This window comes from Biomphalaria glabrata, chromosome 18 (assembly GCF_947242115.1).
Source record: "Biomphalaria glabrata chromosome 18, xgBioGlab47.1, whole genome shotgun sequence".
Classification (NCBI taxonomy): domain Eukaryota; kingdom Metazoa; phylum Mollusca; class Gastropoda; family Planorbidae; genus Biomphalaria; species Biomphalaria glabrata.
Genome location: NC_074728.1, coordinates 23505184 through 23526776, shown reverse-complemented (window position 1 = coordinate 23526776; position 21593 = coordinate 23505184). Strand labels below are relative to the sequence as shown.

General features: G+C 38.0%; 1 protein-coding gene across 2 annotated transcripts; it reads right to left on the bottom strand.

Moving 5' to 3' along the window:
* Positions 1-1020: 1020 nt before the first annotated feature.
* On the bottom strand, positions 1021-21234 carry LOC106074298 (uncharacterized). Of its 2 annotated transcripts, XM_056017064.1 has the most exons (10): positions 20767-21231; positions 17044-17219; positions 15457-15561; positions 13984-14164; positions 12573-12666; positions 10706-10756; positions 4477-4611; positions 3268-3363; positions 1806-1890; positions 1021-1179 (listed from the first exon to the last, which is right to left on the bottom strand). In XM_056017064.1, exons 1-10 carry the CDS (start codon positions 20944-20946, stop codon positions 1047-1049), a joined length of 1236 nt encoding a protein of 411 aa, XP_055873039.1. In that variant the 5' UTR covers positions 20947-21231; the 3' UTR covers positions 1021-1046. The 2 variants fall into 2 exon arrangements, with proteins under 2 accessions (XP_055873039.1, XP_055873040.1); XM_056017065.1 differs by lacking the exon at positions 4477-4611 and having other exon boundaries at positions 20767-21234.
* Between the last annotated feature and the right edge of the window lie 359 nt (positions 21235-21593).

The window sequence follows — 21593 nt, the reverse complement described above, 5'->3', positions numbered from 1 at the left end:
CTGATCTCAGAATGTTGGGATGCCCCATGGGCAGGTTATTCCAGATGGAGCTAGTGTCCTTAGCCTTGCTTTTTTTCTCTGACGCTTTTCTTCTGCCAGCGCTGTTCTATTGTCCTCTCCAATGTATGTGCCAGTTTTCACAGCGTGACGCCGTGATGCTCTATCGCAGTGGTTCTCAACCATTTAAGTTCTGCGACCCCTTTTTGCAATCCCCGATTCTGCCGCGGACCCCCCCTCCCCCAGGCACATACACCCAGCAATAGAAGAATAAATAAAAACAATCCTTTTTTTTCGATTGTCTTTGGCGACCCCTGGCAAATCGTCAATCGACCCCCCAAAGGGGTCACGACCCACAGGTTGAGAACCCCTGTGTTTCCGTCTCCCATAGAGCTGGGTCAATTCTGAAGGCTTTCAGAGAATCTATGATGGTGACCCTGGAGCGTTATCTCTTTGTCCAACAAGTGGGCGCTTGCCTTTGTTTAACTGACAGTAAAGGAGTCGTTTAGGGATGCGGAGTCTTCCATTCTACAGATTTGAACTGCCCATCGCAGACGAGACTGCATCGAGATTGTGCATCACACTCTTCAGAAACGGAAACATCGAGAATGCAATCGACTTGCATATCACCAAAGCCAGCGCATCCTATGGCAGTCTAAAAAGATTCAGAATAGACGAGGTATTACCACAAACACAAAGCTAGGGGTCTATCCTCCCTGCATTGCTGTATGCCTCTTCTTCTTCTAGCCAGCTTTTTGCTGCTGAGCTGTGAGCTCTTTTGCAGACGTGGACAGTATATAGAAAACATAAAACAAAATGATCCGCTTCCAAATGATCTGTCTCTGAAAATAACAACTGAATGTCAAATGGCAAGAAAGATGATCCATACAACCCATCATGCATAGAGACATAAGCATACGTTCACACATATAGATAAACAAACTCAGACACATATACGTGTATATATTAAATTGAAAATATGCATAAACAAGTCAACACTATAGCAAAGAGCCGTCAAAAAAAGTCTTTCATTTTATTTTAATGCCCATTCAGTTTATGGAACTCCCGATCGAGGTGCGGCCTTTGTGCAGTGAAGACAACCCACTTCCGGTAGTCGTAATGGCGGCGTACACCACCTCATTCTCCGGTTCGTCGTGGAAACTTTTGTATTTTTTGGAAAACCTGAAACAAGAGATCATGTCTATTTCAGTTACGCAGAGGCGTAGAAAAGGGTAAGTGATAGAGGGGCACGATGTACTGGGCGCCACCTTCATGCCCCATATATTCGCAAGATCTGAAAGGAATTAAAAATTTATAAAAATTCACTTATACGGTTAAATTTGTTGGGTTTTGTCCGCTTAAATAATCGCTGACGCTATTTCTCCCACACCCACCCTCACCTTCTCCAATGAACTAGATACTTAAACAATTAGTTATTGCCCTTTACAAAACATGAATAAATAAACAAAAATACTAGATTAGGAAATTAATTAATGGTAATGAAATTTTTTTTTGAAATATCAAATAAGGGATATAACGTGTACATTATTGACTGGTAAGAGTTTAAAGCACGAAGTTCTTCCCCTTTGGTTAAGATTTGTTGTTGTTTATAATTAAAAGGATTTTTTTATATTCTGCGTGTTTGTAATGTGACATCCCATTGATACAAGGCCTTTTTTCGAAGCCGAAAATTAATAAAACAAAAAAAAAAATGTATGTGTTCAGCATCTCTTGATGCAAGGGCAGCTACTTTTGTAGGCAACTAATAAACGAGCAGAGTTATTCCGACATGACGAAACAATACCTACATCGCTGAGCACAAGAAGCAGAGGGGCACGGATAGAGCCATGACGGCAGTGACGGCCACCCACGTGACAGCTACTGAACTGTATGCTGAAAACAAAAAAAAACAAAACAAAAAAAAAACAAAACAATTAAGAAACATATATTTAAAAGAAAAAAAAAACTTTTTAAAGAACCTTTGAACAAAATAGACATCTTACTTTTTTTTTTGGGGGGGGCACAAAATCTTTTAATCACGTCTCTGCCCATCCGAGCCTTTCACGCCTCAGATAGGTCAAAGTTCACCCTAACGACGAAACATTGTTCGTCTAAATCAGCGGTTCTCAACCTATTAAGCTCGGCGACCCCTTTTTACAATCCCCCACTCTGCCGCGACCCCCCCCCCCCCGCAAACACACACAGCAATAGAGGAATAGACAAAAACAATAAACTTTTTCGATGGTCTTAGGCGACCCCTGGCAAATCGTCAATCGACCCCCAAGAGGGTCGCGACCCACAAGTTGAGAACCCCTGGTATAAATTCTTACTAGTAACTGAATTAGTCAGCATAGCAGATTGTTAAGTCAACTATGTATATTACAGACGGACGTATGCTACAAGTGCCTCGGATGTCATTTCAGAGTATCGGCCCTTTCAGCCGTTTGATAGATCTTTTCACTTTTACTAGGACGGGTTTATGTACTACCCCACTTCTGACACCATATGTTGAGGTATCGGTCGTTGGGTTGTAGCTCCAAACAGCTAGTACGTCTGAACCAATTACGATCTATTATATTTTTAATTTATAAACTTTAAATAACTTAAACACAATTCTCTGGTGAACAAAGACTTAATATAACATTTATTGCAATCTATACACATATTTAACCTGATATGACATATAGATCGAACAGTAAGGAAATCAATTTGGATACTGTATTTCGTCAGCTACCTTGGAAACATACACACACACAGACACCCCATAACATGCCTCACTTCTTTTATTTGACCCGCACTCTTTTTTACTATGACGCAATTGGAACTGTTGACGCTATGGTAATGAATTTGTGCAGTTCAAAATGTAGAGGGCTCTACCTTGAGCCCTGAAAAGGACCCGAATATTTTTTAGTCTAAATTAATCTATATGTAAGGACAATTTCGAACAAACTCTCCTTCTTCCTGGCTTGATCAAGAAAGATGCAGTGTATCTCTTTTTATCTTGCAGTGGGAGGGTTTGCCGAGATTTGAACCCAGGACTCGGGTTAGGGAGTTAAGCGTTTAACCACTCAGCCACCGCGCCCCGAAGCATTCAGTAGACTGCTTATTAATTCCAATAGTGCCTGCGTTTCGCAATTAGCCGGTAACATATGTATAAGTGTCTGTGACATTGTTACGGTTGCTTTCAACTGACATCGTCAAAGTGACAGTATCATGCGTCTAGAAACATACCACTACCAACATAGAATGATATGTATTCAATGTACTTACAAGGACATGTTCCGTGTCGTCTCTCCACGCAATCACTATTACATTTCAGCTTACAATCACCAATACAATTTCGACCGTATTCATATTCTCCACACCCTGAAATTAACGCTAATCTTAAGATGAAAGTCTTCTAAGTGAGATTAGTAATGCATGCGTGTGTTTATAATGTATACGTTAGGCATGTATAATAAGAAACTAATAATAAATGGTTACGTAATATAAATATTAAATATCGAAAATGATCTAAGGGATATAACTAATATATTGTAAGCCATAAATGAAGGGGCAGAGTTATGGGTATTAGCATTAAATTTTAATAGTGTGCACATTCTTGTATCTATTTTTGACTTCCGCTTTAAAGGGATAGACTATAGATATTACATCTAGACTGGAAACCGGAAATAAATTCTTATCCGCGATTGATCGATCGTGTACATTTTGTAGAAAGTTGGATCAAGGCGTTGTTTTGTCAAGTATTTCAAAGAAGTAAAGTTTTTTTTTTTCAACCCTAACCTATGTAACATATAATTTAAGTTTTAGATCTAGATCTAGATCTAGAAATTGAACATTAAAAGCACGTTGTGAAAATCACAATTTAGTATTGCATTTAGTCTATTGTCTTATCTTATATAATACAGACGTTACTTCAAAATAGAAGATGATTACGTCCTACGCGTCCTGCATTCAGTCATGCATATTAAACCAATGACTTAAATTCTGCCAAGTCACTGGTTTTCCTGGCTAGCTCAGGCAACCCATTCTATGCTCTAATAGCACTAGGGATAAAGAAGTAACATTTAATTAAATAGATTGATGACCTAGATTCTAGATTCTGTATCTAACAATTGCATAATAATAATTATGAGACGAATGTGCTCTTATCTTTTGATGTTCAATTACGGTATCTCGATCGCTCCTCATGGCGTGAAGCTGTGAGTGTCGGAGTCTCGAGATTTGAAGCAAGACGAGTGGCCAGCGTGAAAGAGCGCTTAACCAACAAAAAGCTGAGAGAAGAAGCAGACCTATCTGCAACTGACCTAACCCACCCATGCCACGTATGCGTCGGCTTTTTAAAGCTTGGATTGGACTTTGAAGATATCTTCGAGTTCATAAAATATAAGAAATGTGTTCATCTTCAACCACGAAAGAGGAGCTATAATCTACGAACGGATCTAGACTTTAACGTCTCTAAACTGTTGACCTAATGACCTAGTTGGCATCCTGTTTCCGGATTTTTAAACCCGGGTTTGCATTGAAGGCAGGCTCCGGTGTGTCTGTCACAACCCATCTCACAGTTGGAGCATTCGTTCCTGCAGAACTGACCCCAGTAACCGAGTTCGCATTCTGAAAAGTAAAGGGAGATAAAGGGAGATAGACTCTTTTAAACATTCCTATTAGGGTGAAGTACCCTTAAACGCACTCTATAACCAACGGGAAAAAGAAAGAGATAAAGAGAATGAGAGAAAGAGAGGATAGAGAGAATAAGATGCAGGGCGATCGAAAACGAGGGAGAGAAAGGAAGAGAAAAAAAAGACAAAGAAATAGAGAGAAAGTGAATGAGAGAAAGAAAGAGAAAGGTGAAAGAAATAGAAAGTCGAAGAAACATTGGAAAGAGAAGAGACTAGCAGTAGACAGCGGCTACGCACGTAGGTTTGTTCCCAGGCTTTTTACTATTTATTCAGGCCGGTACACACCTTTTTTAATCATTTTGTTTTGAATTGTAATGAAAGAGCTACATTTAAGTGTATACCAGCCATAGCTGCAAACATTGCTGGCCAGTGAATTAATGTTTCTTTCTCTCACTCTTTCTCTCTCTTTCTCTCTCTCTCTCTCTCTCTTCGCCCTCTGGAACCCCCTTTTCTTTTTTTTTAAACTACGCATCATGATTTCTCCGATATAGACTTTTGACTTTGGAAAGGTCCGCTTCACAATACGCCCCCCCCCCGATACAAACATGACCTTTATATTTTGAGCCCGTGAATTCATAATTACTTTCACTTTTCAGCTTCCCTCAAACCCCCCCCCCCTCCCCAGGGCCAAAAACAAAAAAAAATAGTTCTTCGTACACTCTATGACTTTTCGTAGGCTACTCAATTCAATCTATTTTATATTTCCACCTAGAACCCCCCCCCCTCCTTTTCCATTCCCCCTTTTTTTTAGTTTGTCATATATTTTATATTTTTTAAAATTCCTTTATTCGCATTGTAACAACACTTGTGCCAGATGTGACAACATTTAGATGGTATGATGTGTTGTTATGCCGGGGATTTTACTTGAATTCAATAGTTAACAAAATGACGATCTAGAATCACAATTGACGATTCTTTGATAAAACAAAACTCTGGAACTTTATTAAATACAACGTAAGTACAGTTTATGTACAAATTACAAATCAATGAGCATATTACAAAGGCTTTTCAAATAGAGCTCTTAGAAACGTGACTGACTACAAGGACATTATTTTATCGACTCACTTTACCTTCTTACTACCGCCAATTCTCTGGCGCTAACTCTTTTCAAAAATGTCTTTGTTTAAATTCAAATCAACCAATAGATTTCAACCATACTAATTACGTCCCTTGGGTAAATCCTGACTTGAACGTCAAGTGTCTAAATTTGAGGATTAAATCCCGAGACTCATGTCGAGGGCTTATATTACTTTCAAAAGTGAAATGTACAAACAATTCTATAATGTAATCTGTGACATATTACCCCCCTCTCCATTTAGCATTTGTATGGTAATAGAAATGCTCATATGTATTAAAATATTTAAATATACACAAAATACCATACATGAAATTATAGAAAAATGGTTGAGGTAACATATGACAAAATAAAGTCAACTTGGAGATAAAAAATATGTAAATGCAGTGAATAAAATTATTGATGACTTTGAACACCTGTTTCACTATACAAATGGTTATGAAAATGAGACAATGCTTGTCATGAACAATATCAAAAGTTGTACAAAGCATAAATCTTGAATTGAATAGGTTACTTCTCTTCATGATAATATTAAAATATGACATTATAACTCATTTGGTTAGTACTAATGTGAAAATGTGTACATGGAAAAATATATTGCATATGAAAAATTGACATAGAAAAATAATTGTGATAGTACATGACAATCTTCTGAATAATAATACTCAATGTGATATAAATCTCAACATGTGTGAAGCAATGAAAAATTCCAATTGTCTGTCATGTATCTGTACTATTATAATAGGATATATGCAATAATAATATACCTGAAATAAAATACCTGAAATGAAATGCACATGATTTAAAAATTAAGATGTCTGATGCATGTCATATGCAAAGATGCTGAAACATAATAAAGTATCTTGAATGAGTGACTTTCCTCAGTGGGTTGCTTGGTGCTGAAAGAAATACAACATCTAATATAGAACTCCTGTGGAAAAAATGAGTAGACAAATTAATTGATTAAGTACAACTGAATACTGTTCTTCCTTGACGAGTATGAATGATAATGGATCAAGTGGCACTAAATATGCTATAGTACATATGTAGAGTAGAAATGTAAAGTTCGGAACCCTTCTGAATTGCCGACATGGATGTGTATGTGCGTTTTCTAAACTTGAAGAAAAGGTCTTTCAGTTTGTGAAGCTGTTGTCTCCATGTCATAATGATCTCACAGATAATGTCTGATTGAACCGCGTTTGAGTTTGGTGAAAATAAGAACTGTCCGAAACCAAAACTCAATTTTCTGGTTGATGAACTTTGACGCTGTTGAACAATGGTATCAGAATGCCTTGCGTTATAATGTTCAATAGAGCAATGACTGAACATGTCTGAGTTCAATCGATCCATAAAGCAATGTTGAAGAAGTTCATTTGTTCCATTCTGAAGAAAAGTTGTCCTTTGAGTGGACGGAGGATGAAACTTGGTGTTGTCAATGTTGTTGCTTTCTGAGTTTCTTTCAAATTGCAGGACTGAAAATGTCTCAGAAACACTGGTAAGGAAATCTGCATGGTCTGGAAACACTTTAGTGTCTTTCACTGTTTGTTGTGTTATGTCATCCAGAGTGATGACCTTTGGAATGTCAATTTGATTTGATGCTGCTATGTCATCCAGAGTGATGACCTTGGGAATGTCAATGTTATTTGATGTTGGTAATGAAACATCTATCTCAGGAATAGTTGCTAAGCTTGTAAAATGTTCAACTTCTGCTTTGATGTCTTCATTATCTATTTCATGGTAATGTTCAAACATATGAACATGAAATACTCTGGTAAACTTGTTGACATTGATTTCATAAAGCAGGTTGGAAATCTTTCTGGTGATGGTAAATGGACCTTGCCATTTGTAGAATAGCTTGTTACTCCAATCTGGTAACAGTAAATTGATTTGATCTCCTTGAGCAAAATATCTTGATTTCATGTGTTCATGTAATATTCTTTGACTTTCAATGTTCATGGTTGTAATGGCTTCTTGAGTTGACTCACATTCTTTCAGATGAGGAATACTTGTATGAGTGGTAGAGTCAAGTTGAAAAGTTTTTCTTTTGTCTGGTATAGCCAAAGTTGATTGAATATAAGTATCTGCTTCTGTTTCTGGTTCATGAGACTTGTCTTGATTGTAGCAGAAATGTTCAATGCATATCATAGTATTTGATGCAGATGTAGTCTTATTCAAGTCTTGATGTATGAAGTCATCATCAGTGGTTAGGAATGGGAAAGTACTTGGTAGGGACGGGCTTGTATTGTCAGGTAGGGATGGACATGTAGAAACAGGTAGGGTTGGACATATAATAACAGGTAGGGATGGACATGTAGTAGGCAGTGATGTCCCTGTAGATTTGCTTGAGTCATGATGCCTAGATTCAATGTTGTTAGTTCTGACTTTGTAGTCTGGTTCATTCTTTGTTTTAGTTATGTTGACTTTCTTTTGAGTTTGTTTCTCATCATGATCCCATTGACAATGTAAACATTTATTAATGTATTTCTTGACATCTTTGGTCAGGCTAGGCCAATAATATTCTTTGGCAATTCTCTTCTTAGTACTTGTTACACTCATATGTTTGGTGTCATAAAATTCATGCTTTGCTTTGATTATTTGTTGTCTGTACTTCTGTGGTACATATATTTGTTCAATTACATTGTACTTGCGGAAAATAATCTTCTTGAGAAATCCATCTTCAAGATATGCTGTAAGCTTTCTTAATTGAGCTTTCTGGTATATTCTTGTTAATGTTGCATCATTCTTTTGTTCAGCTTTGAATTCGGTATTTTTCAATTCTAATAATTCTCGTTTTAGTTCTTCTTGCCGTCTTCTGTCGTTTTCTCTGTCGAACTCAGCTAATTTATTATCAAACCATCTTTCTCGTTCATGTGAAGGAATGTTGAGTTTTTCTGCTAAAGCTATGGCTTCACCTATTATGTCTGTTGTTAAAGTCATGTTACAATGTACTTTTGCTTGATATTCTTTTTCTTCCTGTCGATGAACCCATTCTTCTGGTTTAGGTACTTGTTTTTCTTTAGCTATGTCAAATAATTCTAACCATCTTTGTGTTCTTGTCTTTGGAGACAAGTTGAAAAATATACCAACTTGGAATGTAGAAATATAGTAACGTTTTGAATACAACAAATCAATGTTAGTTATGCCGTAACTGGCTATGAAGTATAACTTTGTTTTACAGTAGAAGTACTACTGGAGTCGTTGATTTATATATAGATCTATTGAGCCGATGTACTTTTTACTGGTTTAACAGTTGGTTAAATCTGGTCTTCTGTTTACTTTGTGCTGGACAAATGATTATTTACTGGTCTTCTTTATAATGCCAGTTATTTGATTTACTGGTCTTTTTTATAATGCCAGTTATTTGCTTTACTGGTCTTTTATATTGCCAGTTATTTGCTTTACTGGTCTTTTATATTGCCAGTTATTTACTTTACTGGTCTTTTTTATTGCCAGTTATTTGCTTTACTGGTCTTTTATATTGCCAGTTATTTACTTTACTGGTCTTTTTTTTTTTTTTATAATGCCAGTTATTATGTATATTGGTCTTATTCCTTTTGCCAATTACATATAATAATAGATTTCGTGAGTTAAACGTAACTCTAACGAAAATCTTTATAAAAGAATTATCGATAACCAACTGACCTGTTAAACACAGAAATTCTGTCCTCCGTTAAATAAGAATGAAGTTCCTTTGAAGAGTTTAGAAATTGGTCCTAGATCTTGAATAAATTTCGTTAAAAGTTGTCCATGAACTTTTATTAGTCGGAGAGTGCCAATGTAACAACACTTGTGCCAGATGTGACAACATTTAGATGGTATGATGTGTTGTTATGCCGGGGATTTTACTTGAATTCAATAGTTAACAAAATGACGATCTAGAATCACAATTGACGATTCTTTGATAAAACAAAACTCTGGAACTTTATTAAATACAACGTAAGTACAGTTTATGTACAAATTACAAATCAATGAGCATATTACAAAGGCTTTTCAAATAGAGCTCTTAGAAACGTGACTGACTACAAGGACATTATTTTATCGACTCACTTTACCTTCTTACTACCGCCAATTCTCTGGCGCTAACTCTTTTCAAAAATGTCTTTGTTTAAATTCAAATCAACCAATAGATTTCAACCATACTAATTACGTCCCTTGGGTAAATCCTGACTTGAACGTCAAGTGTCTAAATTTGAGGATTAAATCCCGAGACTCATGTCGAGGGCTTATATTACTTTCAAAAGTGAAATGTACAAACAATTCTATAATGTAATCTGTGACACGCATAAATTTCTACATACCATCAGTTTCAGGCCTACTAAAAAAAAATACGCACTCTCCTAAGGCACCAGTTGAATGCCACATTCCCGTTTCTTGTTCTTACATCTAAGAACCTTCTATTCCTATTATTAAATGTTTTATTTCTATTATAATTTTATAGTATTTTCATAACTGTTGTACAGGTTGGTATTTTGTTCTTCAAATAAAAAGAAATTTTAAATTTGGTTTCAAAAAAGGAATCGAATATGTACCTAAGGCATATTAATAAAGCAGACTTAGGAAAACAAAATTACTTTAAAAATACGAAATTTGTGAGTTATTTCTATTTATGCTTTCTATATAGACTGAGGCTTTTGGGCAAATACCGAAAGTAAAATGCAAATGTTTGATAGAGAGGTTGCGTTTTTTTTCGCGAATAGCCATCGTCAGGTTGAGAATCTGTCAAAACTTAACAAAGGTCTAGGAGGTAAAAGGAACAAGTGTATGAAATTTCGTGCGAATTCGTACGACAGTTTAAGAGATCTCTTGATCAATGAATGAGTCCGTGGTGTTTTACAAATATATAAATTATATAATATAATGGATAATGAAAGAGAAAGAGAGAGAAATAAGGAGAGAGAGAGAGAGAGAGAGAGAGAAATACTGGAGGCAATAAGAAAAAGAAGAGAAAGCTTACCTCTGTTGGGTAAGCCCAGATCTTCATCTATCGACCCGTCAGCGTCATTATCTGAGCAAGTCAATTCAAATCAACACATCATTTTTGAATCTATGAAATCTTAACACATCGATACAAGGTTTACTCATCAGCAGTGGCGCGGTGGTCAAGTGGTTAACCTGAGGTCCTGGGTTCGAATCCCAGTGAGGGCTTGGATTTTCAATGGGTACCTGATTTTAGTTGGGGAAAGTAAAGGCGGTTGGTCGTTGTGCTGGCCTCATAACAACCCTGCTCGTTAACAGTTGGCCTAAGAAACAGATGACCTTAATTTCATCTGCCCCATAGATCGCAAGGTCTGAAAGGGGAACTTCTTTTTTTACTCCTCAGCGATACTAACCCTCCAAGAGCTAACAGGATAGAAACTGTACCAGACATAGTGGGTGACATGTTCAAGCTTTAACTCTTTCTCTCCTAATTGACGATGCCAACGTCGATTTGAACCCATTAAACTAAATGGATTTTTGGATTTACAAACTTTAATTAGTGTTGTGTAAAAAGAGCATGCATTCTCCTTCAATTCGATACCAAATATAACATTTTCTGATAACAAACAGAAATGTTATTGAAGTATAATCAGAACAGGATAGTGAAATAGAAATAAACAAAATTAATAATACTATAGGAACAAGGAGCAATAATTACGGAGAGAACGAGTTAAGCTTTGCTTATCTTAGTTGATCAATACTTATAATACTTTTAAACAGTATAAATATATATGTGGACGAGAGTGTCTCTCCAAAGTAGGGTGTCACAGTCACATGAAAAAGTGTCCGAGATGAACCATAGTAGTTCCACGACAGAACGAGGCCAAATGACGAGAGTATGAATACACTTTATCTAATACAACTTGGAACATTTAAAAGCACAGACCACAGAAGTTGAACTGTTTCTCTCCTAATTGACGATACCAGCGTTGATTCCACCAGAATGTGGTAAATAATTACGGAGAGAAAGAGTTAATGAACGTCAGAGCGTTCATTGCACATGAGGCGTAGATTATGTCTTGACAACGTTGATAACATGCTGGATCTAATAATCAAACTGCTTATACGATAAGATAAGATAAGATAAGATAATTTTTATTGGTCCAATCAAATGGAAATGCAGACTACAGTTGACCACCTCAGCGTATCTACTGTAACAATAACACTATAGATGCAAATACGAACAACATTCACACACGAAACACATACACACAAACAAGCAGTTAAAGCATTCGTTATCAATTTGCGACATTTCTGAAGTGTTATTTATTATTATAGCTTTTATATAGCGCTACTTTCATGCTTATAGCATGCTCAGAGCGCTTTGGTCCAATCTCATTTGTGGACCAGTGGGTATCTAGGAGTTAGTTTTCCGTGCTGCCTTTAGGCGCTCAGTAAACACAACTCTGACCGAGTCGGGTGTCGAACCTCGAGCCCCCTTCTAGGTAGCCAAGACAAGCCAAGTTCATGCGCACTTAGCCTCTCGACCACGCTTCCCATACATTGGGAATTATGGCTGAATGGTAAAGCGCTAACATTACTAACCGAAGGGTCTCAGCTCAAAATCTCGGTAAAAACTGATACTTTAAATTATTTGGACGCTTCTTAGTCCACTTAACTCTAATTGGTGCAGCCATTATTTGAGGAATGTAAAAGCGGCTGGTTGTTGTGCTAGCCTTCGGCAATAGCAACAGAAGATCTTTACTTAATATGCCCTATTGATCACATCATCTGAAAGGGGTACTTGACTTTTTTAAAACACTTGATTAGTATATAAAATCTTTACTATTCACAAAGATTCCCGGCATTCAAAAAATTGCTACTTAGTCTATGACTCTACTTACCAATGTTATCAAAGGCTTCTTCATCCACAAAGAAGTCACAGTCATTGTCTCTCAAATCTCCAGGCATCATGAAAGTGACAGACCTCGTGCAAGGCTGGTAGTTAAGAAATATTTAACATCAGACTTAAACATAACGTCAGGAAATAATCTGCCTGCATTCATAATTGTATTACGTAACTGAGGTGAAAGGCGACCGATATTGGCACGATTATTGTGTTTAGGCGCTTATTAAGATCTGCGGCCTCTTTGTTGAAATCATTTGTAATAGTATTCATGTTGTGGACGGTCGTTATTATTAATATAGCTTTTATATAGCGCTACTTTCATGCTTATAGCATGCTCAGAGCGCTTTGGTCCAATCTCATTTGTGGACCAGTGGGGGGGGGGAGGGGGTATCTAGGAGTTGGTTTTCCGTGCTGCCAGTAAAAGCAACTCTTCCCGAGTCGAGTGTCGAACCTCGAGCCCCCTTCTAGGTAGCCAAGACAAGCCAAGTTCAAGCGCACTTAGCCTCTCGACCACGCTTCGTTGACTAGTAGCACTGGACTGCTGGTAGACAACAAAACCGCTGTAGGCGTAATATAAAAAAAAGACTTCTTTGTGAACAATACTAAATAGAACTTTTAGTACAATATAGACCAGGGGTTCTCAACCTGTGGGTCGCGACCCCCTTGGGGTCGATTGACAATTCGCCAGGGGTCGCCAAAGACCATCGAAAAATGGATTGTTTTTGTTTATTCTTCTAGAGCTGAGTGTGTGTTCCGGGAGAGGGGGTCGCGGCAGAGTTGGGGATTGTAAAAAGGGGTCGCCAAGCTTAAAAGGTTGAGAACCGCTGATATAGACAAATTCCACTTGAGATAACATGAAATAAACGTAGAAGATTTATTTCTGTTGGCCTCCTTCAGTCGTAGAACGACTCTGGTTCATCTCGAACACTTTTTCATGTGGCTGTGGAGCCCTATTTTGGAGAGACACTCCCGTCCAAATATATCGCATGGTTAAGGTGACTTTCGCTTTTGTGGTAGAGGAGCTGGCCATTTTTTGTGTGGCACGCTTTTCTTCAAGCACTGAGGCCCATGTTTTGTCCCTGTCCATAGCTTTCTTGGTCTTGGTCACCGTCTCTCTCCAACTGGTGCGTTTTAAGGCTTTTGTCTTTCCAATGGTCAGGATCAATGTTCACTGATTTTTAAATCGCGTCTAGATTAGACTGATCCAAACTAACACTCTTAGTATGAAACCTTTGTTGTTGTTGTTTTTTTTTTTAACTCTTTAAGTGCTGAGCTATTTTAGAATGAGTGCATACAATTAGAATTCTGATGTTTAGAGGCTAAACTGCCACACGCGTTTTAAGGGTTAAAGTTTTTCTGTTTTTCTTGTTACAAAACTAGGATTCTGCGCACCGACCTTTACTTACTAAGTTGATGGGCGAGGAGATGAAGTTGGGGGCCAGCATGTAGCTGGCGTGGTCGGCGAAACCGTAGACGTAGCAGACAAACTTGCTGGTGGTGATGACGAAGGTGGTGTGTAGACCCTTGCTGACCTGTAAGCTGCCGACTCTGTATTCACGCTGACCAATCACATTCTCCCAATTAGTGCTGCGTAAAAAAATGTATACTATAGTAAGTGAACTTTAAATACCGTGTGCTGTGTTAAGATATAGTGAATTTTACAATGTGTTTTGGTGGTGCACTAACCTTGGTGGCTTTGCAGGGGCGTAGCTAGGAATTATCCATCATTTGGGGGCCCGGGGAAGAGGCCCCTGAATTTTCATTAATATTCAATATTTAATGTAAAGAAACATTTTGGGGCCCCCCTCAAGTGGGCACCCGGGTGGGGGGGGGGTTCTTAGTCTCCTCCTCCCTCTCTCCACCCTAGCTACTCCTCTGTGGTTCTGGAAGGCTGGCCATATTTTATTGTTCAATATCTAACTGAATGCAACAGATTTTTGTTAAGGAAAAGAGACAACAAAATTCCATTACGCATATATTTAACCCTTTATTATTATTAAAATAGCCCACCAATTATAAATCATAAAAATCATAGTATACACACTAGAAACATACAGTTTAATTAAATTGCAACATATGACACTGAAAAGACTGAACGTGGGGTAACTCTAGTCTGTCCAACTTGCAGAAATAAAAGAGTGATCTTTCCATTACTTCGTGTCCAAACTCTTGATCCACGAAGAGAATTATATATAGAGATTTAATGAATTACTTTATCTCTTTTTAGTATATATAGCCTCTCAAAAATTGTCTGCAGAAAACATCGCTGTTTATTTATATTATTATGGCTATTTCTACTTATAATTATGGAATCTTACAGTTGTATCCCGAAATGTAAACGTCTTACAATATTTTGAATGTAACTGATAAGCAGAAGTATAGTTGGATAGTAAAATGTAGGCTATGTTTGTTTCGTAAAATGTTTGACATGTTTCGGATGTTCCTTCACAGTTGAAGATAGTTTACTTCCTAGTCCAAACCTCCCGCAGGACGACGGGGGATGGGAGCGGGCAGGGTTTGAACCCTCGCCCGTCGATAAATCCGAACGACAGTCCAGCGCGCAAACCGCACGACCAGGCAGCCATCCTAGTGTACAGAAGACTATCTGTTGAGGCTGAGCGGGGGGGGGGGGAGTGATAATAGAACTTACGTGCCGGTTCAAGCAAGAAAGGGGATCCAAGGCGAAATAAACAATATATATCATAGGACAAAATCAACGGGCGTAGCCGGTGGGTAATGCTAGCTGTTGATATCATGAAACCAGCATTGACACTAATTGGTTAGTATTATTTTTTAGACCTCATATGATTAATTATTAAATATTTCTAATTCATACTTTAGCGACTGCTTAGTTTTATACATAGAAAAGGAGTACTCACATATTTAATAGATTATGGTCAAGTCTCATGTATGGAATGTTGTTAGCATCGGCCACATATGTTGCATAGTTGCTAAAGTTAGCATTCCCTTCAGTAAAAGGAGTGCTAGATATGAAATGAAAGTAAAGTTAAGTAATTTCCCCTTTCAGACCTAGGGATCCATGGGGCATTAGTTTATAATATGGCACACGGTGAATGAGGGTGTCATGTGGCCAGCACAACGACCAACAGCTTTTATTTATCCCAAACTAATGTCAGGTAAACATTAGAGCTGGGTGGACTCAGAGGCGCCCTGAAGATCCCGAAAGTAAAAATCCCAGATTTCAATAGGATTCGAACCCGGGACCCATGTTTTGGAATCCAAGCGCTCTACATGTCAGCCACCAAACGTAACGGTGATTTTACAGATAAAGTAATCTACATTAAGAACGCTTGTTGTTGACGGCCGTTGACTTATGACATGAGGTGGCTAGTAGTCAACTAAATATCTGAAGGCGCATTATATCTTAACTTATGAAACTTGAAACAGCTTGAATAAATTCTCTGTGAACAAAACTAATAGAACTTTTATTACAATATAGACAAACGTTACCTTGAGATGCAATGAAATAACTGTAGCAGACTTTAGTAATAATTTAAAATGGTATTGTAAACAAAATCAAACTCACAACAAAAGCAGTATTTTCCTTCTCTCACTAAATAATGCTGACCAAATCCGTAAAAGCTGTATTGTTTACCAAGAGGCCCGAACAAGACACTGGCCTCAAAACACCCCCGTAGAATGAAAACTATATGGAGAGTTCCCTGATTTGGAAACCACTGCGCAGTTCTTTTCGTGTATTGATCCAGTCATCTGAACGCTCCAACATAACAATGAGAACAAAGAAGCAAGGAGAATTTTGGCTGTCTGGAGTCAAAAATTCTATCAAAGACCGCTGACGACAATCCAGCTTATCTTATCTTATCATTCACACTACATATCCACCAACCAAAATAGCTAACCTCTTTCCACCGTATCCGTAATAATAATAATAATCATTTTATTTATAAAGCACAGTTAACAAAGAAAATGGAGGCTCAAGGCGCTGTGATAACATTACAAACACAAACACGAGAGCTAAAATAACAAACACATCTAAAAAAAATTTGTAAATAGATAGGTCTTAATGTTCTTCTTGAAAGTAGTGTAGCAGATTGTCTGTCTGATATCAATGGGGAGTGAGTTCCAAACGTTGGGTCTGTGCACTGAAAAAGCCCGCAGACCGTAGCTTTTGAGGGAGAAAAGTGGCACCACTAGAAGCGTCTCATGAGCGCAGGGCTCTACGAGGGACACATGGAGTGATCAGTTCGCTAAGGTACAAGGGCATTTCATAGTTATATATATCCATATAGACAGTTTTGACCATATAGCTCGATGCCGTCACTGAAAAAGCCCGACGTGGCACCAAGCTATTGGTCTCCACTACCCACAGGTTCTGACGTTACAGGTCAGTGTTCAGGCCTTCTGTGACGGATGGCCTCGGTTTGAGTGAGTGATTCAGAAGCTGGAACTCTCCAGTTTTATAAATTCATTCTAAGCAGTCTTACCTCCAAATAAAATGATCGTAAAAGAGTTCCATGGGCAGCAGCAGTCCTAGAGAAGGACCACCTTGGTCCTCTTCGTTGATCCCACCTTCCTGACTCCGACAAACAGAGCGATGCACGTAGATTACCTGGATCGCCTTGTCGGCTTTGAAATAATAATTAAAGCCTGATACAGGCAACTGTTGGTGAAAAGAATAATTTTATAATGAAATATATGAAAGGAAGAAAATATTTATTTTTTTTGCAAAATCTATGAACCTGGAGTCCTGGGTTCGAATTTAGGTCAAGACAGGGATTTTGAAGGGGCGCGGTAGCTGAGTGGTTAGGCGCCCGGCTTCCAAACCTGGGGTCCTGGGTTCGAATCTCGGCGACGACAGTGATTTTGAATTTCAGGATTTTTAGGGCGCTCCTGAGTCCACCCAACTCTAATGTGTACCTGACTTTAGTTGAGGAAAGTAAAGGCAGTTGGTCGTTGTGCTGGCCACATAACACCCGGCTTGTTAACCGTTGGCCCTAGAAACAGATGACCTAAAAATCATCTGCCCCATAGATCGCAAGATCAAAAAGGGAAACTTTCCTTTTTTTTTTTACTTTTCTTTTACTTTTTTTTTTTTACTTTTTTTTACTTTTTTTTTTAACTTTTTTTTACTTTTTTTTACTTTTTTTAACTTTTTTTTACTTTTTTTTTAACTTTTTTTTACTTTTTTAAACTTTTTTTTTACTTTTTTTTACTTTTTTTTTTACTTTTTTTTTACTTTTTTGTTTACTTTTTTTTACTTTTTTTTTTACTTTTTTTTTTACTTTTTATTTTTTTACTTTTTTTATTTTTTTACTTTGTTTTTTAACTTTTTTTTAACTTTTTTAATACTTTTTTTATTACTTTTTTTTACTTTTTTTTACTTTTTTTAACTTTTTTTTTACTTTTTTTTACTTTTTTTTTTACTTTTTTTTACTTTTTTTTTTACTTTTTTTTACTTTTTTTTTTACTTTTTTTTTTACTTTTCACATGGATTTTGTACTTCGGGATTTTTAGGGCGCCCTTGAGTCCACACACCTCTATTGGCTACCTTACTTTAGTTTTAGAAAAGTAAAGGTGGTTGGTCGCTGTGCTGGCCACATTACACCATGCTCGTTAGCTGTTGGCCAAAGAAAAAGGTGAGCTTAACATTATCTGCCTTATAGACCGCACAGTCTGAAAGGGGGAACTATTTCTTTAAGATCTATGGCCACGTCAGAAGGTCCTCATGACTTGCAAAGACCTTCTTTCATGGAACAGTACCAGGAAGAAGAAGAAGAAGTGGTAGCGATGGAAGAACATCAAAGAATGGACAGGCCCGTCATTGAATGAAATTCTTTCCAAGGCAAAGAGAGAAATGAAGAAAAACGGTAAACAGATCTTATGTGGTGCCCCAACGTTTTAACAGATAGGTGAAGGCGAAGATCATGTCATGGTGAAAGTTAACTTGTTTCTTTAAGCCAGCGGTTCTCAACCTTTTAAGCTCGCGACCCCTTTTTTTACAATCCGCTACTCTGACGCGCCCCCCCCCCCACACACACACATACAGTAATAGAAGAGTAGACAATAACAATCCATATTTTCGATGGTCTTAGGCGACCCCTGGCAAATCGTCAATCGACCCCCAAGGGGGTCGCGACACACAGGTTGAGAACCCCTGCTCTAAGCCAATGGTAATAGACATTTTCATACTTAGCGGAAAAAATATATTAATTTTTATTTTTTTGACGGAGAAATGAAAGTAAGTGGCTAAAGTGATCGACCTCTCACAGGTTGAGGGATTCGGCTGTTTAAAGTGACATCACATCATATCTAAATGAACTCAAAAACAAACTACAAGAAAAACAAGTAGATCTAGCATGAAATAGCTGTACTATACGTGAACTGCAAATAAACACTACATCTATAGAACAAGTAAAGGCATATAAATATTTAGGCGTTATCATCAACAACAGGCTTTCATGGGAAGACCACCTTGGAACTCTGACAAAGAAAACAGCCCAGCGACTCTTTTTTCTATACAAACTCAATAGCTTTAAACTAAGCAAGAAGATCCTTGAGACATTTTACGGCGCGACTATACAAAATCTGTTAAAATACGGAATAACTTGTTGGCAAGGCAACGCCTCATCTAAACTGTTGCGACGTCTAGAAAACATCATTAAAAAAGCATCAAAAATTACACTCACAACATTACCACATTTAAAGGAACTTTTTGAACAAAAGTGCCTAAGAAAAATCGAACTGTCAATCAAAACAAGAACGGAGCGGTACAAAAACTCGTTCGTGCCTCACTCGGTCAGACCCTATCACCGCCAATCATTGATCAGGGAACATGAAATGCACCAAGATGCCTGTGTGTAGTCGCTGAATGAACTCTTTATGTTGTTTGTTGTATTTATGTGTATTTTTCTGTTGTGTTGTCTTTATATGAGAAAAGAGTCCTTGTAATCACAACAAATTTCCGTAAGGATCAATAAAGCAGTCTTAGTCATAGTCTTAGTCTTAGTCTTAGTCTTAGTCTTAGTCTTACTGTAGCGGGATTTCCAGAAGTTAGTTTCGGAAAAACTTAATACATACCATGATTTAGTTTCTAGTTAAAATGCATTATTGCTATTTAAATGTATTTTGTTTAAGGCTCGCAGTGAAGAAATCACTTGTGTCGAAAATTAAAATAGCCCGGTTGCAGCAAACGGTTTGACGTCATTGTTTCATCTCTAAAATTGAACAGAACCGTTTTACATGTTCATAGTTTTACTATTACCTATTTTCATAAAATCGAACCGCACAGAACCCGAACTTAAATCTGAACGAACCCAACCGAGCCCGTCATCCAATAGAACTCGAGCTTGAATATGACCGAACCGAACTCTTCAAGTCCTGAGCTAGCCTTGTACGTGACATTTTGTGTGTACAAATAATTTTTGCATTATTTTGCATCATCTTTTGGTATTAACGCAAGTGGAGCTGTGCCATTTAATGTGTGTGTGTGTGTTAATGAGATGGGAGGTATAAAGAAAGCATAAAGTAGACTCTGAATGTAAAACTTCCAAGAAAAGTAGAGAAGTATGGTTGGATGTCACAGCGGGCATGCAACAAAAGTTATCAGAAAAGTTGTCAATTCATTTTTTTTTTCTTTTCGTTGATGCAACCTGCGACATGAGTGTCAGAAATTAAAATGGCGCGAGGGCCGACCCAGGTTGGGCATCACTGATCTAGTTCGATAACATACAATAATTACATTCACCAGCTAAGGGAAGGAATCCATCTAAGACCATCTAAATATACGGAAGAATAAAAAAGTCTTGATGACCCAAGGCTCGAAACCGGGATCTTTAGGTTAGCATCTGAGATCCCCACTACTCGACCACCTTAATAATATGAATAAAGACGCCCACCTAATGAAGGAAAGTCGGTTACAGTATATGAATATGAGGTAACCCCCCCCCCCACACACACACACCAAGATTAGCGCTGCCCTCTGTCAATTCTAGCAAGTGGACCCAGGACAGAGGTGTGGTGCGCTGTGTAGGCGGTACGGGTCCCCCTTACTCGGTCCATGTCCGTTACTGCTGGGGGCCCTCAGACAGGACTATGGGTGAAAAGCTTCCGGTTCAAGCCTTTTCGTTGGGTAAAGGCCTTTCTAACGATCAATGGGATAATGCCGCCTTCGGGGATAGTTCCCTGCTGGGCTATCTGTTATTACTTACGTACACCCAATCACCGGTCTGCTGGAGAAACACGGAGGAGGTGGTGCCGTTGTTGTTGGTGTACAGCTTGACCTCTGTGTTGTTTTTAGAGGCGACGACTGCGACAAGCCCCTGCGACAACCTGCCGAGGATGTTGAAGGAAATGAATTCTGTACCGTACGTTTCGTAGGGCAACAGCATCTCTGAGGAAACAACAACAACGCTCTTAGGGCAACAACATCTCTGAGGAAACAACAACAACTCTCTTAGAGCAACAACATCTCTGAGGAAAAAACAACAACGCTTTTATGGCAACAACATCTCTGAGTAAACAACAACAACGAGCTTAGGGCAACAACATCTCTGAGGAAAAAACAACAACGCTTTTATGGCAACAACATCTCTGAGTAAACAACAACAACGAGCTTAGGGCAACAACATCTCTGAGGAAACTACAACAATCTTAGGGAAATAATAATTCTGAGGAAACAACAACAATGCTCTTAGGGCAACAACATCTCTGAGGAAACAAAAACAATCTTAGGGCAGCAACATATCTGAGGAAACAACAACAACGCTCTTAGAGCAACAACATCTCTGAGGAAACAACAACAATCTTAGGGCAACAACATCTTTGATGAAACAACAGCAGCATGAATACATATCTTAGGACAATACAATCTCTGAAAGGCAGCAGGAATATAAATGTAGATCTTAGGGCAATAGAATCTCAGAAAACAAACAATAATACAGTTGTAACCCTGTTCCTCCCTGACTAACCATTTTTTCCTGGTGCTTAGTAGGGAAGTTTTAGTTTATGCTGTTGGGCGTAAATGACCCGAACTAGT

Excerpts from the sequence above, each read along its gene's own strand:
- LOC106074298 (XM_056017064.1), bottom strand. The coding sequence starts at position 20,946 with ATGCTGTTGCCCTACGAAACGTACGGTACAGAATTCATTTCCTTCAAC. Across the intron at positions 17,220-20,766 it reads AGACCGGTGATTGGGTGTAC|TTGCCTGTATCAGGCTTTAA; the intron begins GTAAGTAATAAC and ends TTTCACCAACAG. Across the intron at positions 1,891-3,267 it reads ACGACACGGAACATGTCCTT|CATACAGTTCAGTAGCTGTC; the intron begins GTAAGTACATTG and ends TTTTGTTTTCAG.